Source organism: Labeo rohita, chromosome 14, assembly GCF_022985175.1.
Source record: "Labeo rohita strain BAU-BD-2019 chromosome 14, IGBB_LRoh.1.0, whole genome shotgun sequence".
Lineage (NCBI taxonomy): Eukaryota > Metazoa > Chordata > Actinopteri > Cypriniformes > Cyprinidae > Labeo > Labeo rohita.
Genome location: NC_066882.1, coordinates 1,269,921 through 1,287,922, shown reverse-complemented (window position 1 = coordinate 1,287,922; position 18,002 = coordinate 1,269,921). Strand labels below are relative to the sequence as shown.

At 40.5% G+C, this 18,002-nt stretch overlaps 1 protein-coding gene and 1 long non-coding RNA gene across 2 annotated transcripts; one reads left to right on the top strand and one right to left on the bottom strand.

Moving 5' to 3' along the window:
- Positions 1–3,096: 3,096 nt before the first annotated feature.
- LOC127175836 (uncharacterized) lies at positions 3,097–5,128 on the top strand. Its single transcript, XR_007829030.1, has 3 exons — positions 3,097–3,269; positions 3,852–3,999; positions 5,029–5,128. It is a non-coding gene; the product is annotated as an uncharacterized LOC127175836 (long non-coding RNA).
- Positions 5,129–5,474: 346 nt separating this feature from the next.
- On the bottom strand, positions 5,475–6,445 carry LOC127175835 (microfibril-associated glycoprotein 4-like). The gene is made up of 4 exons (XM_051127125.1): positions 6,399–6,445; positions 6,246–6,281; positions 5,968–6,162; positions 5,475–5,677 (listed from the first exon to the last, which is right to left on the bottom strand). The coding sequence occupies exons 2-4, from the start codon at positions 6,261–6,263 to the stop codon at positions 5,555–5,557; spliced, it is 336 nt and encodes a 111-aa protein (XP_050983082.1). The 5' UTR covers positions 6,264–6,281; positions 6,399–6,445; the 3' UTR covers positions 5,475–5,554.
- Positions 6,446–18,002: the final 11,557 nt, after the last annotated feature.

Sequence of the window (18,002 nt, the reverse complement as noted above, 5' to 3'; positions counted from 1 at the left end):
GTTATAACCTACAAAAACATATAAACATACAGATTTTTTTGGTTTGTGTGGTGTTTTAATGATAGATTTGTTTCCTTTGGCCTCACAACATGTTAACTGATGGACTGGAGTGGTGTAGATTACTTGTGGATTATTGTGATGTTTTATCAGCTGTTTGGACTGTCATTCTGACGGCACCCATTCACTGCAGAGGATCCATTGGTGAGACAGTGATGGAATGACACATTATTCCAAATCTGATGAAAGAAACCAACTCATCCTAATCTTACATGGCCCGAGGGCGTGCACATTTTCAGAAAATGTTAATTTTTGGTAGAACTGATGCTTCAAACAGGAAAATATGCATTAACAAAGTGGAATTTCATCCTAAACACTGCACATAATTAAACATCAAATATCTCCAGATTGACTGTGATTGTGTCACAAAACACAGCAGTTTCTTGTTCAGTGTGGACACATGTCTGTCACATTGCTTCTAGATCAGAGTTAAAACACTGGCAAACACAATGCACTTTAAAATGCACACATATACGTACAGCCAAAAGACCTGAAAAGTTACAATCCCTAACTAACCCTAAAGCCGGTAAACCCTGTAACTTTCACACCATATGTGCAAGAATACAAGAAAAGCGTTTTTTTTTTTCCATCCAAAACAATAGCCCCACCTCAAAATACGACAGTATACAGCTCAAATAGTGCACATTTTTGCTTTAGCAAAAATACAAGCATCACATTTCTGCTTTAAACTCACCAGAATGATTCCTTCAGTTAGTCCCGTTGTAAATGCTTGACTTAAGATGCTGTCTTGGACCCAGAGTGCTGTTTTTAGGAAGATTTGTGTATATTTTGTGTAAGATTTTTGGAGGAACTGTATCTGTCCTTGCAGAATCATCCATCAGGAGGGGCTGCTGCATCTGAATTCACATTGATTCGAATGATTAATGCCTGAGTTTTACTTTTTGATGGACTTTGACTGATTAAATTTGACTGAATTTTGAAAGTGAAAGAGAAATGGGGTGGCTGAAGGAAAAGAGAAGTAATTTAATGATGAATGTGTGCTGTATATTCTGTAATAATGTAAATAATATTAACATTAAAAATATTGTTTGAAACTGCTTACGACCAAGCTGTATAAAACCATCCAAACGGAAATGTAATATATGACAATACATTGTCCTATATCAAGGGCGATATCTGTATTTTCACTCATGCACATTCTCTGGGTAGAATTACAAACATTTTTGTAATCTCTGAAAAAGTTCTAATCATAATATGACAAGTGGACATTTTTAACATTCTTTGAACATTAAGAAACTTAAGTAATGTTATATTTAGGTGAAGATAAAGTTAGTAGAATGATGTAAGAAACGTTTTTGCAACCCTTAAATAACGTTAGAACCACAACAAGAAAACTGGACATTTCAGCATTTTAGAAATATTTTAAAACAATGTTCCTACAACATTGTTATAACCTACAAAAACATATAAACATACAGATTTTTTTGGTTTGTGTGGTGTTTTAAAAAGGTTGCATATAAATCTAAATGTGTGTTTGCTACATAATACCATATAAAACTGTCATATTAACATGAACAAATTTCACTATGGAGATACTGTGTTGTCAACATAATGTCCATAATGTTTCCTAAAGATATCAGTGACTTGAGTATGTTGCAAAATTAACGAATGTTCAGCTTGTCATCTCCAGATCACTTAGTGAAGCACAACTGACAATGAGTTTACTATTTTTACTAACAGATGTTGTGCAATGTGGAATATTTCACTAAGGTGAACTTCAGTTATGAATTAACTGTTGAGGCTAGGTCTATTTTAAAGTAGAACACAAAGCATGTATTATTCTATTAATGCCTTTTTTTTTTTTTTTTTTTTTTTTTTGGTACGCTACATTGATACCATGGTACTAAATGATTATCATATTCATGTACTATAGTATTTACATAGTACTCTCCCGCTAATAGAGAACATTAATGTTCTAAAAATGTTGTTTATACATCCTTCAGGGAACATTAATTGAATAACGACCAATGGCTCAAATTTGTGAACCCACTCAGAAGACCTGCGCGCTTCGAAGCTTCGAAATAAATCAAACGATTCACGAATCCGCTCCGAAGTTCAGATCTGAATCAAAAGATTCGCGAACCCTCTCCGAAGTTCAGGTCTACATCAAATGATTCATGGTTAATTTGCTGTAAAGTTGCTTTGTAACGGTATGTATCGTGAAAAGCGCTATACAAATAAATTTGAGTTGAATTTTGAATAGAATAAGCGCTATGAAGTTCCGATATATGAATCAAAATATTCACAAACCCACTCCAAAGTCCCGAACTGAATCAAATGATTTGCTAACCCGCTCAGAAGTTCTGCTCTGAATTCGCGATACGAGCTCCGAAGCCACGAAGAACTGAATCAAAAGATTCACGAATCCTCTCCGAAGTCCCGATCTCAATTTAAATATTACATCCTGCTCTGAAGTTCTGATCTAAATCAAATGATTCGGGATAACTGGTCCGAGTCCCGATGTGAATAATAATTCACAAACCATATTAGACTTATTCAGATCTGAATTTAAAAATTTGTGAACCCGCTCCGAATAATTCGCGATACGTGCTTCGAAGTTCCGATCTAAATCAAAAGATTCGCGAACCCGCTTCCATGTTCCGATCTACATCAAATGATTCATGATACCTGCTTTGAAGTTCCGATCTGAATCAAATGATTCGCGATTCGCGCTTTAAGGTTTCGATCTGAATCAAAAGATTCACGAACCCGCTCCGATCATTCCGATCTGAACCAAATGATTCGCGATACGATTCGAGATTCGATTCGTGAATCATTTTGTGACGCAATGGCTTAACGGAGTTCAGAAAAGATCTGTTTTGCCCATCATTTTTTAAAAAAAAATCATTTCAAGCAATGCAGAAACTCAATAAAAATGTAAGACTTTTTTTTAACTGTTTTTTGCTGGTGAAAAACTTGAAACGAATGAATGAAGTACGGGTTTGAGTTTGAATCAATCAGATCGGTTCCAGCATAAATGACTCACTCAATTGAATCGTTTTGTCTGTTCCTCCGCTTCTCGCGTGTTCAGCCATGGTTATACGACACCGTCAGGCTTAGCTCGTTAGTTTTGTTAGATTAATTTAAATAAGCGAAACTATGATGTTTACAAATAAAATACCAGTTTTTCTATTCGGAAGATTTCCATGCTTACGGCTTCGAAGTCATCTAACACAAATCTACGAACTGAGGTGAGGTAACCGATTTGCTGTGAAACACTCCATTGATATGACGAGCTGCACTTCAAAATTCATGTTAGATGGAAACATTGTGCATTATGATCATCTTTGCAGCTTAATTAACTATATTTGAAATAGTTTGAGCGGCAGTTCAGTTGCTGACAGTTCAATCAGAAATCAGATGAAAGCATCCAGTCATCTCATAGCACTTAAGTGAATTCAATTTATAACTATATATTGTAATAAATATTTGAGAACTATACAATCTGATTGTATTAGTTTATAGAGTGATAGCCAAAGAGCAAATGGGAGAAACAGATCAACACATTTCACCTGTTTTGTGTTCAAAAGATTCATTTACATTTAAATGTATTTATTTGGTGGACTACAACAAGGAATACAAAAAGCGATTCCTTCAGTCAGAATGATTCTTTAACACAGTTCTCTAGTGTGTTTTGTTTCAGTGCTCATGAATCAGTGATCTTGTGTTTGAGGAGAACACCTGCAATAAGATCATTGGTTGAAAACCATGAAAAATGTGAGTCGTGTCTGTTCAGTCTGGTTTATGAGTGTCTCACCTCTTCCGCTTTGCAGGATCTGCTCATGGATTACTATATCGCTGGAGATCGTCTGACCCTGCTGAGTAAGTTTGGTGATCGTATCTGGAGGACATGGCTCACTTCTACCTGGCTGAGGTGCTGATGGCCATCGATTCAGTCCACAGACTCGGTTCTGTGCACAGGTATCTGTACTAACACTGATCAGTTCATCTAAACATGCAAATCATGATAGAACGAATGATTTCTTTCAGAAAAGTTCTCTAAAGGATATGTTTAGTAAAGTGTCAATAAGTTTTGATATGTAAATTACTTAATTTAATTGTCCTTGTCTTTAATCTCATTTTAAAGTAATGCAAAAAATCACTTTTAAAAGGTGTTTGAACAGTTGTGTGGCGGCAGTGTGTGAAAAAATCCACCCACTCATTTTTTTTTACAAAAATCCCAATAAATTATAAACAGTCTCACTGAACACGCAATTCCAGATTTCTCATTGTAGTGAGAATTCCTGTGTATTAATGACAAGCTCTGCCCTATTAGCATAGACACAGCAAAGTTGTCCTTAAACTTTAAAACCCAACCATAGTGCACAAATTGTTTTCATCCAACAGAGTTCTGACATGCATTTTTTTTTTTTTTTTGATTTATTGGTATTTAATATTTATTTCAGCTGTTGAAAGGTAGGGGGGCACCACAAATGAAGTACGTTTTCATTTTGCATACAACTTTATGTACTCTAGCTGGGCTTTTGCATTTTAGAATAATCCGTTACTAGTTTACTCTAATACATTATCATTGTTTATACATAATAAACTATATTCCCAATTCATGAAGCCTGTGTATTTGGTTTATACTTGCAATACAAAACAACATATTGCTTTGATAATAAATCAAATAACAAGTCAAAGCAGACAGACCAGATGTAGAAAAACTGTAGAGAAGCTGTTTTAACCAAAGTTCAGAAGCTGCAGTGAAGCGTTTGTAAACCATTGCTCTACATTACACGTCTGATCTTCATGGTAATGGACTTCAGAGAATTCCAGCTCTTCTTCCAGTAGTACCAGGTGGCCCCAATGTCAAAACTGCCATCATGATCTTTTGCCCAGAAATACAGACCAGTAGGGTTTGTGGCATAACAACCTTTGTATCAAAACCCTCCTAGATAGTATTTTTTAGCGCAGTTGTCATCTGAAAGGTCTTGGTCTTTGTCATAGGTGGAGAACTTCATTCCATTGTGTGGACTCAGTGAGTCACCTGAAGAAAGAAGAAACTTTCATTATAAAGACACTTTCATTTGGACATCTAAAATAAAATCAGTCTTTTTTTCTTCTTGTTGTTTTAAATAAAAGCTCTTTAAAGCTTAAAACATTCTCTACCTCTACCTTTATTATGATTTTATTTGTTTAAATTCATCTTTATGGTCACTAATTCGGAAATTGGAAGATTAAATGAATGTAGCTTGTCTTAGTAGTTTGTTTCACCTGCTCCTCCATCTACAAAGCCGCTCACATGCAGTTTGTACCCTTCAGCCTCAGAGCCCACAGAGAAGGACTCGTACAGAGCGTAAGCCTTCTTCCCCTCAAAGTCCTCCAAATCTACTCTGAGTTTATACTGATATCTGCGTGTCAGCTGGTGAATGAATTCTATGCCTGTCAAAAACATGAAAGGAAACTGGTTTAATAACTCTGATACATAACCTGATTTAATGTCCAGGTTTAACGTGTCTTTCTCTGTTTGCTATTAAGCCCAAAATGTCACAAAAACACCCAGCCAGTATTCGCCTTCTTTGTTGCCAAAACCTTTTTTATAACTCTCCCATGGCCTGAAGAAATTCACTTCGCCGTCCATTCGCCTGAGAAACACCTGAAACATTCAGAAATCATTTCTTTTTTTCACACATTGCATAATTTCATGTCATTCACCTTTAAAAGATGTTTAAGGTCTACAGCCTTTGATAAGCTTTGTTTAACGCCAAATGTAAATTCTGTTGTGTGATTTCTGAGTGATTTCAATGACTGTTTCCAATAGTCTTTTATCTTCATGCTCAGATATAAAGAGCACACATAAAAGCATTGAGTGACCGTCTAAATAATAATTTTAAGTTACTAGGAATCGTGGTGAATAAAATATCCACCACGAATTGAAATGCATACTGTCCAGTGTCCTTGGTCATTTTGTCCGCTGGACGCCACATCACAGTAGACCTGCACCGGTCCATCTTTTAAGGTGATGGTGTAAACGCCACTGTTACCCGCATTAACATCAGAGCAGTCAGTGGCAGGAAAACAATCAGGGTTGGCATCAATGCCCATCAACACAGGAAACAGTGCGGACAAACACAGCAACACCTGAGAGAGACAAACTCCAGATCTGAGCCTGATGTTTGACGTCTGACAAAATCACACTTACATTCTCACGTACAGAAACTCACAATCATGTTTGTGATCATCGCTTCAGACGTCCAGCTCTGAATAAAGTTTAGACAAATAAAATCATTTTGTTATAGAGAACATTCATTCAGTTCTATTTCTGAAGAAACAAACCGTAATATATATTTGCTCAGACCTGTCGTTATAAAACTCACCGTATGTGCTGTGAATCTTGTTGAATGTTCAGGTGACAGATGCGTCTTTAAATATCTTTGTGATTGTCAGGATCCTCCTCTTTATCTGACATTTACAAAAAAACAAAAAACAAAAAAAAAACGGTTATATCTTTTCAAGAGTCATGGGTTTGATGCCACAAAAGGAAATGTTTTTGTTCATTTTGCTTTTGGCAACCTGCTTTATCATCTTCAACAACCGACTGCAATGGACTCCTAGTTAAGAAAACCCACAATGATGATTTGTATTTTCTTAGCTTAGGGGTTTTGTTAAAACCAGGTCCTGGTGACACTTTGACATGCAAACATTCAAAAATTTTTACTCTGATGTTCACAGAAAAAAAAAAAAAAAAAGTGTTTTTCACCCAGAAATTGATAGTGAATCTCACAAATAGTTACTAATAGAAAAAATAGATTATATATATATTTTTTTTTTTTTTTTTTTTCCTGCATGTCTGTTTTTGGAATTAAGGTGTTGTGATGCATTAAGTGTCCAAAAAGCGTCTTTCTCATTCTACATTGATAGGCCCTTTGATTTCCACAATGCAGAAAACATAATAGCAGTAAATCATTTAGAATTGATGGATTCTTCAATAATTCCTAAATGTTGCTAAAAATACTGTGTCTCATACCATTTAGCTTTGACTAGGTTATTTTCAAAGTAGAATGGGCATGTAAATGTCATGTAAATAATTTTGCGATCCATGAGATGAAAAAAGCACCTCTCAAGCTATCAGTCCACGTATGAAACAAATAACTATGCAAGGCACTAAACACTGGTGATGTATCGCTGTAAAACACCATGCTGTCATCATATCCAGTGACCTTCAGTAACTCTTGTCAAAAATATATCACACCTGGAACACGTTGGGCATGTAATGTCATTGCTGTTTTCATGTTTATCAACATTTGTTCATATAATGCAGGGATTCCCAGACATTTTTGTCAGCCAAACCCCTTTGACATGAAATATTTACTTGAAGTTAATATTTTAATAATTTAACAACACATTGGCATCTTTATAGTTTGATGTGCCTAATGATTATAGAAATGCAGGTAAACAAATATATATATATTCAAATGATTAAATCATTTCATTTTCAGTCGCATGCTTTTATCGACTCACAAACCCACTGCATTTCTTACAAACCCTGGTGTTATGTAATGTTTAATGCATTTTATGATGTTGATATCAAAAAATGAAGTGTATTATGAAATACTTTATTTTGCTTTTTTACATCAATATGGTGTGTTTAATGGTACGTTTAAAACGAGTTAAAACAAGTTCTAAAAAGTAGTAACCTAGATTTTGTTACTAACTAGAGTTTTCATCATGATCTGTAATCAATAATGGACTACAATTTACCCAGCTCTGAGAATATTGTGCAGGGGTTTTAAATATGTGTATTAGTAAATTTGTTGTGCTCCCTGGGAAAAGTCTATTTAAAGTTAATTTTGAATGATTGTTAAAAGTGAATTGATTTAGATGTGCTGTATGTGATTTAACTATAGTTCAAACCAATAGACCACCAAAAAGACCCCTGGCCCCAAAAATCAGCCAAATGAATGGGAGACTATCAGAATTGCTCTCTGTTACATAATTTGTCAAATAACATATTCAGCAACAACATAGACCACACACAGAGAAGGAGTGACAGCACAGCACATCCATGATGGAGAAGAAATGCAAACACACACATATACACATAAGACACATCTTCAGGATTGACTCTAATAATGTGGCATAATTGCAAAAAGTGCTAAACACTGACAAAGAGTAATTGTTTATTGTTTATAATTGTTCGTAATGATTTTGTATTGTATAAACATCCGTTCGGTTTGCCTATGTGGGAATGGCAAAAGAGTCAATGATCTTCTGCAGCCCTCTAGTGGCTGTAGTTGAAGTTTAATACTATGTTAATTTCAAAAGTGTTTTTCTTCCAATAGAAGGCAATTTTCCACTAAATCATGGCACACTGCCCGTGTCATCTGCATTAATAAAAATTAAGACATATGGATCTTCTTTAAAGTTAATTTTACATACATTGTTGCTATTTTAAATATTTAAAAATACCCAAAAAACTGCAAAACTCTAAAATAAAAACATTAATAAAATGAAAGAGATTACATATTATAAAAAATACACACATCTCTGATTCTTGAGACATGGGATAAAACGTAACTGCTACTTATGGTTAAAAATGATTTTTTTTTTTTTTTTTTTTTAACACAATTATCCCCTTCAATTTAATTGTATCATTATTATATCAAATCTATGACACTTATTGTCTTCTCACTACATCAAAAATAGCGTATCAACAGATAAGGGTTCAGTTGTTCATAAGCAATAAAATTCAGGTTTTCGTCACCACTGTCAGATGAATATTTTGATAGTATTTGATTATGATATTTTACATTTGTTGAGGAGTTTTTGGTCACATGTGCAAATGTAATCTGTCTGCTGACATGAGAACGTGTTTTGAAATGTTAAAAACATCTTGATTGCTTGATGGCAAAATAAGTGATGGCAAGGTAAAAAGCACATTTTGATAAAAAGAGAAAAGTTGTGAGGTTGATTGAATCAAAGGATAGCTCAGTAGCTTAGTACATGTAAGATAAGAAATGTAATTTCACTTGTCTGAGTACAAGGTTTTATTTTTTTCAATATTGAAAGAAGTTCTGTCCCACTTCTCAAGAATCTGTGATTGTACAAATAGGATTTCATTGTATTTCAGGTTTAAAGTGCAAAAGTCTGCAGCAACTCAAGCAACTGTTAATGTTAATCCAGATATTCTCCTGATTCTCCAGAGGTTTTTTTTTAGCACTGTGTGTCTTTCTCAGGTGTTTTATTTGTCTGTGGATTTTTCCGTGTTGATGATGTTGAGCCTCCTCAAAAAGGATCAACCGCAGAGGGCCAAACAGCACTGCGATGCCCTCTAGTGAAAAAACTGAGAAATCACAATAACAGTTATGATCACGGAAACCAAGGATTAACTGGTGGTGAGCATGACTTCTAGTGAGTTGTCATAATTACACCAAATGTTTTATTAGCATGACATGCTTTTGCACATGTTGCCAAAGCACTGCAGGAAGAGAGAGAAATAAAAAAGACAGATTAATAAACACATTTTAACATTCAGAGAATATATTTTTAAAAAGTGGTGTTCAAATGGTGTTAGTAGAATATTTTAAGAATCTTTGTATTAAAATTTAAATAACATTCTAATCACAACAAGAATTTTCAGAACTTTTCAGCATTTTAAAATCATTTCAGAATATTCTCACAATGCAAATCTTGCTAATTAAAGTGTTCAGAAGTTTAGGATTGCTGTGCTTTTTTATTATTTCATTAATCAAGGGCACACTAATTGGTCAAAAATGACAGTAAAGACATTTATAATGTTATACAAAAAAGAGTCGGTTTCAAATAAACTGATATTTCACTCTGTATCTCTTAGATAGTGAAAGTTGTGTAAACCAAGGGCCACTAAGGGGGAAGTGGTTCCCTCACCACATTAAATTCTCTTTCTCATTTAGAAAAAAAAAAAATCTGTAGAGTGAGTGTCTTAAAAATGAGTGTTTTGGGAAGTGAAGGAAAAAGTGTGGTTATGGCTGGTCTCTGAATCTATATTTCGTTATTACAGGTTTTCTTTGAGTTTTAAAAAGTCTTAATTTGTGCTTTAATAAGTGAAGGCCTTAAAAAGTTCTTAAAGTCTTAAATTCCTAAAATCAAGTCATGGCATTAAGTGTTGCATACAAATATGTAAACATTCTTAAATTAAGATACTAGGGGACACAATGCCTCGTTCCTCTCAGGGAACCATTGTTACATGCGTAACCCGAGACGTTTTCTAACTTTTTTACCCAAATCATATTATTTTAATGCTTTTTTATATTTTAACTATGTTTAAAAAGAAAATCCAGTTGATACAAAAACATTACAAATGCTCAGTGCAGATAATGTCACGCTCCAGGCAGGAACAGACGAACAACGATGTAGTGAAACGATCAGTCTTTAATAATCCACATGGAACAGGAAACACAGGGAGGTAACGATAAGGTCTGACAAGGTAGGAGGGTAAACACACACATTAAATAGACAGACTGATTAACTGTAATGCCAAGCCAGCAGAGGGAGCCATCTCCCGAATACTGACTGCGCGCTCCCTCTGCTGCTTCTACTGCTACTTCCTGTTTGGCAGTATTTAAGGACTCACCATGTGCTCACATGTCGCAAAGTATTGCCAGTTTACCTGCCTTACCGAGCGTTTTCTGATTATCCTGATTTTGCTTACACGTGTATGATTCTGCTTTGTTTCTGACTACCGTTTTCTTGGATTTCCCCTATTGGATTGTTTGCCTGTGTGGACTGCTATTACGGTTTGACTTTATTGCCTGGTTTATCACTACGTTTACGGATTACCCCTGGACTGTTGAAAGATTGGACTGCTTTCTGGTTACCGACCCACTCCCTGGCTACACGTGTATGTTTTCTGTTGTTTGCAATAAACTTCTGCAAATGGATTCTAACGCCGCCTCAGCGTCATCGTTACAGAATACTTCGCCTACCTTGAATCCAGCGGAGGTCTCCAACTTGCAAGCAGCATTCGCTTACCAAAGCGAATTATTAAAGAGTTATCCGGAGCAACTCGCGAAGCTACAATCAGTCAACGAACACCTGACGCACTACGTACGATCTCTGCCTCCTCCCATGCCTTCAACAGTAAGCTTCGCTCTTCCTAATAAGTTTGACGGTACGGCTGAGCAATGCAAAGGTTTAGTTCGTCAAGTAAAGCTGTATTTTGAATACCAACAAGACCGTTTTGAATCAGAGGAGAAGAGATGTGCGTTTCTGATGACTCTGCTCACAGGAAGAGCTTTAGATTGGGCCTCAGCTGTATGGGATGCCGACCCACAACTCAAGAAATCTGTTGAGTATTTTCTGCTACAGATTCAAGAAGTGTTCGAATATCCCGCAGGGGGCAGGGATATTTCGACGCAACTCATTCACGCTAAGCAGGGTAACCATACAGCAGCGGAGTATGCGATCGAGTTTCGTACTCTGGCAGCCCAGAGTGGATGGAATAATGTTTCTCTTAAAGCTATCTTCTACAACAGTTTAAACATCGATCTGCAAACCGAGCTTACCTGCCGGCAAGAGAATTCATCATTTTCTGAACTCATCAACCTCACTATCAAGATCGACAATCTCATGAGGCAGTCACCCAAGCAACGCTCAAGCAAGAGCAACCGGCACATGTCATCAATCTGTGATCCAGCAACGGAACAAACACCGTCCGAACCCATGCAACTCAACGCCTCACGATTGACTGAAGAGGAACGGGTTAGGCGTCGTCTAAACCATCTGTGTTTTTACTGCGGTGGACCAGGCCACCGTAGCAACGGATGTTCACTCAAGTCCAAGAATTCATCAGGGGTAAATATCAAAAATCTCTCGTTGCTGCAGTATAAATCTCTGACATTGCCGGTTACCATAAGAACTGATACTCTCTCTCTTGATCTTACAGCGATGATTGACTCTGGGGCCGCACTGAATCTTATTAACAAAGACATCGTCAAGAAATATAACATCCCCACTCAACCATGCATACCACCCATCCAAATCAAAGCAATCAACGACACCCTCATCGACCACGGCATCCACCATCAAACCAGAACCGTAACACTACAGATTGGCTTACTTCATCAAGAGAGTATCACCTTGTATGTGGTCGATTCACCCAAGTACGAAGTCATCCTCGGATTCCCCTGGCTCTCCATCCATGATCCTGACATCTCCTGGTTCCAGGGGGAACTGACTCATTGGTCACGATTCTGCATGGAAAACTGTCTCCTCGCTCAACCACAACCATGTCTCACCACAAGCATCGAGAGTCCCGACACCCAGGTAAAGATCACCATTCCAAGTCACTATCAAGATTTATCTGAGGTGTTCAGCAAGACAAAAGCCACACAGCTTCCTCCACACCGTCCCTGGGACTGTGCAATTGAATTACTGCCCAACGCAATGCCACCGAAGAGTAAAGTTTACCCGTTGTCACGGATGGAGGATCAAGCTATGGAGGATTACATTGAGGAGGCACTTGAATCAGGTTTCATCCGTGTGTCAACATCCCCTGCAGCAGCAGGGTTTTTCTTCGTAAGCAAGAAGGATGGTGGGTTAAGGCCATGTATTGATTATCGAGGACTTAACAACGTCACGGTAAAGTTCCGTTACCCTCTGCCTCTAGTTCCCCCGGCTCTAGAACAACTACGGGAGGCCACCATTTACACCAAACTTGACTTACGAAGCGCATACAACCTCATCAGGATCAAGGAGGGGGACGAGTGGAAGACTGCATTTCTCACCACCAGGGGGCACTACGAATACCAGGTGATGCCGTATGGGTTAGCCAACGCCCCAGCTGTCTTCCAGTCCTTTATAAACGAGATACTTAAGGACTTCATGAACAAGTTTGTAATCGCCTACATTGACGACATTTTGATCTTTTCCAAGTCAGAAGCAGAACACATCTCCCATGTACGTGCGGTACTATCTCGCCTGTTGGAACACCAACTGTATGTCAAGGCAGAAAAGTGTGAGTTTCACGTCCACCAGACATCCTTCCTCGGATATCAAATCAGCCACCAGGGGGTCAAGATGGATTCAAGTAAAATCCAGGCAGTCACGGAGTGGCCTCAGCCGTCAACTATCAAGGAGTTACAAAGATTCCTGGGCTTTGCCAACTTTTATCGCCGATTCATCCGTAACTATAGTACCATTGCTGCTCCATTAACATCACTGCTAAAGAACAAACCCAAGAAGCTCTGTTGGACCGAAGGCGCAGATCGAGCATTCTCCACGCTCAAGGCAAGTTTCACTTCCGCCCCTATCTTGAAACACCCCGATCCCGAATTGCCATTTGTCGTGGAGGTGGATGCATCGGACTGCGGTATCGGAGCCATCCTGTCTCAACGTCACGGTCAGCCAGGCAAACTTCACCCCTGTGCCTTCTATTCCAGAAAACTCACCAGTGCGGAACGGAATTATGACGTAGGTAACAAGGAGTTTTTATCCATGAAAGCAGCTATTGAGGAGTGGCGGCACTGGCTTGAGGGCGCCAAACACCCGTTTCAAGTTATCACCGACCACAAGAATCTTGAGTATATCAAGGGTGCTAAGAGGCTGAATCCACGCCAGGCTCGTTGGGCCCTCTTCTTCACTCGTTTCAACTTTACAGTCACTTATCGACCTGGAAGCAAGAATAGTAAGGCAGACGCTCTCTCCCGGCAACATGATCCTCACATGGATCTTCTCCCACCAGAACCCATTCTTCCACCCACTGTCATTCTGGCTCCCATCTCATGGGACATCATGGAGGAGATTCAGCGAAGGCACGAGCAGGACCCTCCACCGCCACAATGTCCACCCAATAAGCACTATGTACCTCAAGGCATGCGTCAACAAGTTCTCCAATGGGTCCACACATCTCTCAGTGCAGGACACCCAGGTATATCACGCACACTACATCTGGTGAAAAACTCATTCTGGTGGCCTTCAATGACCGCTGACACCTCTACCTTTGTCAAGTCTTGTCAGATCTGTGCACAGTCTAAGACCCCCAAGGAACTACCTTCAGGACTACTGCAACCATTACCCATTCCTCAACGACCCTGGTCCCATCTTTCTATAGATTTCGTCACGGATCTGCCACCCTCCCAAGAATTCACAACCATTCTGGTAATCATTGACCGTTTCTCCAAATCCTGCCGTCTCATTCCACTAAAAGGTTTACCCACAGCCATGGAAACAGCCCTAGCCCTCTTCAACCATGTCTTCCGTGTGTATGGTCTACCTGAGGATATCGTAAGTGACAGAGGAACTCAGTTCACTTCACAAGTCTGGAAGGCCTTCTGCAAGCAACTCGACAGCAATGTCAGCCTCACCTCAGGTTACCATCCACAAAGTAATGGGCAGGTAGAGAGATTAAATCAGGAGATCGGTCGATACCTGCGTTCATACTGCAGTAGAGAACAGCACAGATGGTCAGAGTTCCTTCCCTGGGCCGAATATGCCCAAAACTCACTCACCCACTCTTCTACAGGCCTCACCCCCTTTCAGTGTGTCCTGGGGTTTCAGCCCCCCATGTTCCCGTGGTCAGGTGAACCCTCTTCGGTACCGGCTGTCGATGATTGGATTAAGCGTAGTGAGAGGGTGTGGGACAGTGCTCATGTGCGTCTCCAGCGGGCTGTAAGGAATCAGGAGATCCAGGCCAACAGACGCCACCTTCCACACCCTCCCTACCAACCTGGACAGCGGGTCTGGCTCTCTACAAGGGACATCAAGCTGCGGCTGCCCAGCAGGAAGCTCAGCCCAAGGTATGTAGGCCCATTTAAAATTCTTAAGAGAATAAATGAAGTTACATACCAGCTTGAGCTTCCTCCTAACTATCGTATCTCTCCCTCCTTCCATGTGTCGCTCCTCAAACCGGTCCACCCGGAGGCTGACCCCGGCCAGATGGCCCCAGAACCGCCGCCACCCTTGGATGTGGACGGCTCGCCTGCATATCAGGTGAAGGAGTTGCTGGACTGTCGGCGCAGAGGGGGTCAGCTCCAATATTTGGTGGACTGGGAGGGCTATGGACCTGAGGAGAGGTCATGGGTAGCCGCCAACGACATTCTGGATCCGTCCCTCACGGAGGAGTTCCACCGAGCCAGACCCGATCGTCCAGCACCACGACCACGGGGACGTCCTCACCGAGCTCCAGGAGTCGCTCCTAGAGGGAGGGGTACTGTAATGCCAAGCCAGCAGAGGGAGCCATCTCCCGAATACTGACTGCGCGCTCCCTCTGCTGCTTCTACTGCTACTTCCTGTTTGGCAGTATTTAAGGACTCACCATGTGCTCACACGTCGCAAAGTATTGCCAGTTTACCTGCCTTACCAAGCGTTTTCTGATTATCCTGATTTTGCTTACACGTGTATGATTCTGCTTTGTTTCTGACTACCGTTTTCTTGGATTTTCCCTATTGGATTGTTTGCCTGTGTGGACTGCTATTACGGTTTGACTTTATTGCCTGGTTTATCACTACGTTTACGGATTACCCCTGGACTGTTGAAAGATTGGACTGCTTTCTGGTTACCGACCCACTGCCTGGCTACACGTGTATGTTTTCTGTTGTTTGCAATAAACTTCCACAAATGGATTCTAACGCCGCCTCAGCATCATCGTTACATTAACACACCAGGTGCAGACAATGAGGGAGAAACCAAAACATACAGAGCTGTAGGGGGAAATGATGGGAGAAACCAACTAAAAAGTCCAGGGGTGTGACATTACCTCCCCCTCCCGGAAGGCGCGTCCTCGCACTGACAAACAGGGAAAACAAAATGTACAAAGTCTTAGGAGGGGGCTTTGGCATTGGACGGACTCCTGGGAGGAGGGCAAAAGATGGAGTCCAGGGTGGTGACGGAATAGTCCATGGAGGTGATGATGGAGGGAGGAGCCAAGGAGGTGACAGGAGGGGGCTGGAGCAGGAGGAGCCATGATGGAGCCCCACGGTGGAGCCGATGGAGGGAGGAGCCATGGTGGAGGAAGGGCTGACGACACCATGGGGCGGACCGACGGAGGCGGAGCAGGTGGTGGTAGAGCCCGAGGTGGAGACGGAGAGCCGATGATCCTGGGTGACACAGAGGATCCGGAGGGCCAAGGTGGAGCCCAAGGCTCTGGCGACCAAGGCGGAGGCGGAGATCCAGAGGTCCGCAGCGGAGCCGGAGCGACAGAGGACTGTGCCAGAGGGATGGAGGAGTTCCACGGAGCCGGTGGGACGGAGCGACGAGACGCAGCCGGAGGAGTGGAGTCCTGAGGCGAAGGTGGGATGACGACAGACTGGGGCGGAGCCGAAAGGACGATGGAGCCCGGTGGAGCTGGTGGACCGACGGGCGACGGTGGAGACGAGGGAGCTGAGAGAGAGCCGGGGTGGAGCCGCAGGGTCGGAGGGCCGAGGCGGAGTCCAGGACTCAGAGGCTGAAGGCGTAGATGAGGGATCCTCCAGCCATGACGCCGATGATGACTGGCAGACCTGCAGCAAACCCACTGCACAGATGGTGAGCTGAGGGTGAGCAGAGGGACCGACAGGCAGCAGTGGTGGCATGGTTGAAACATTATGGCCATTAAACAGAGGTAACTGAGGGAGGGTGGGTGGGAAATTTAAGTAGATGGACGGTTCAGAATTTACAGGGGGTTCAATATTTAAATCCTCAGGGAAACATAGATCAGGTTCATTGTCTTTTTTCGTATGTCCCAAAATCCAAATAAGCTCACCCTCAGCGGTGGTGCAGTGGGTAGTGCTGTCCTCAGCAATTTCCCGTTCCACTGATATCTCCACCGTCGCGGTCATAGTGGCCGGCTCACGCACCTGGTCTGACGGCTGTTGAGGGAGAAACCAAAACACACAGAGCTGCAGGGGGAAATGATGGGAGAAACCAACTAAAACGTCCAGGGGTGTGACAACATGTAATGAATCTAGAATATATGAAATGTTCAGTTTTTGAAATAACTTACAAACAAAAAATGAACTTTTTCACAATATTCTAATTTTTTAAAATGCACCTGTATATTTAGTAGTAGCTCATTAGTAGTCACTATGTGAAGCTGATGTGCATATGGCAGAAATGTACAGTAAAAAGCAGTTAATTAATGACATATAATAAAGCAGTTGTTTCCGCATTGGCATCATCTCGTCTTAGGTGTTCCGGATCTAGACTGAAGCTTGTGTAATTCCTAGTAATTCCAACCAAAAGGCAGAAACAGAGAAACAAATAGAGACATAATTAGCGTAGCTGCTGTTCCAACCACGCAAAATGATTTGTTCAACCCAAGCTAAAGAATAATAATGTGCATTTGATCAGATATGCAGGTCAAGATTTGAATGCTTGGCTAAAAAGTTGTGTCTTTAATCTAGATTTAAACAGAGAGAGTGTGTCTGAACTACGAATGTTATCAGGAAGGCTATTGCAGAGTTTGGGAGCCAAATGCGAAAAAGCTCTACCGCCATTAGTGGACTTTGCTATCCTAGGTACTACCAAAAGTCCAGAGTTTTGCAACATGGTAGAAGACTAGTTGATATGCAAGAGATAAACCATTAAGGGCCATAAGTAATTAGTAATATTGCAGAGTGCAGAGACTGTAAAATTGTGGTAATATGATAATATTTTCTTGACCTGGTAAGGACTCTAGCAGCTGCATTTTGGACTATCTGTAGCTTGTTTATTGAAGATGCAGGACAACCACATAGTAGTGCATTACAATAGTTCAATCTAGAGCTCATGAATGCATGAACTAGGTTTTCTGCATCAGAAACAGGTCACATGTTAATATTGAGAAGCGGTTCTTCTGCTACATGTAACAACTCTTTCAGTAATTTAGTGGGTGCATGATCTAATAAACATGTTGTTGGTTTAGATGCAGTGTTAAGTTTATTTAGCCCTTCCTGTCCTATAGTTGAAGCTGAAGTACTAGATGCTGTCGAATTTACATTTGTTATTGTATTTCTGATGCTATCTATTTTGTCTGTGAGGAAATTCAT

Coding starts and splice junctions, on each gene's coding strand:
- LOC127175835 (XM_051127125.1), bottom strand. Junction 5,678..5,967: donor ATGACCAAGGACACTGGACA/GTATGCATTTCA, acceptor TGAATGTTTCAG/GTGTTTCTCAGGCGAATGGA.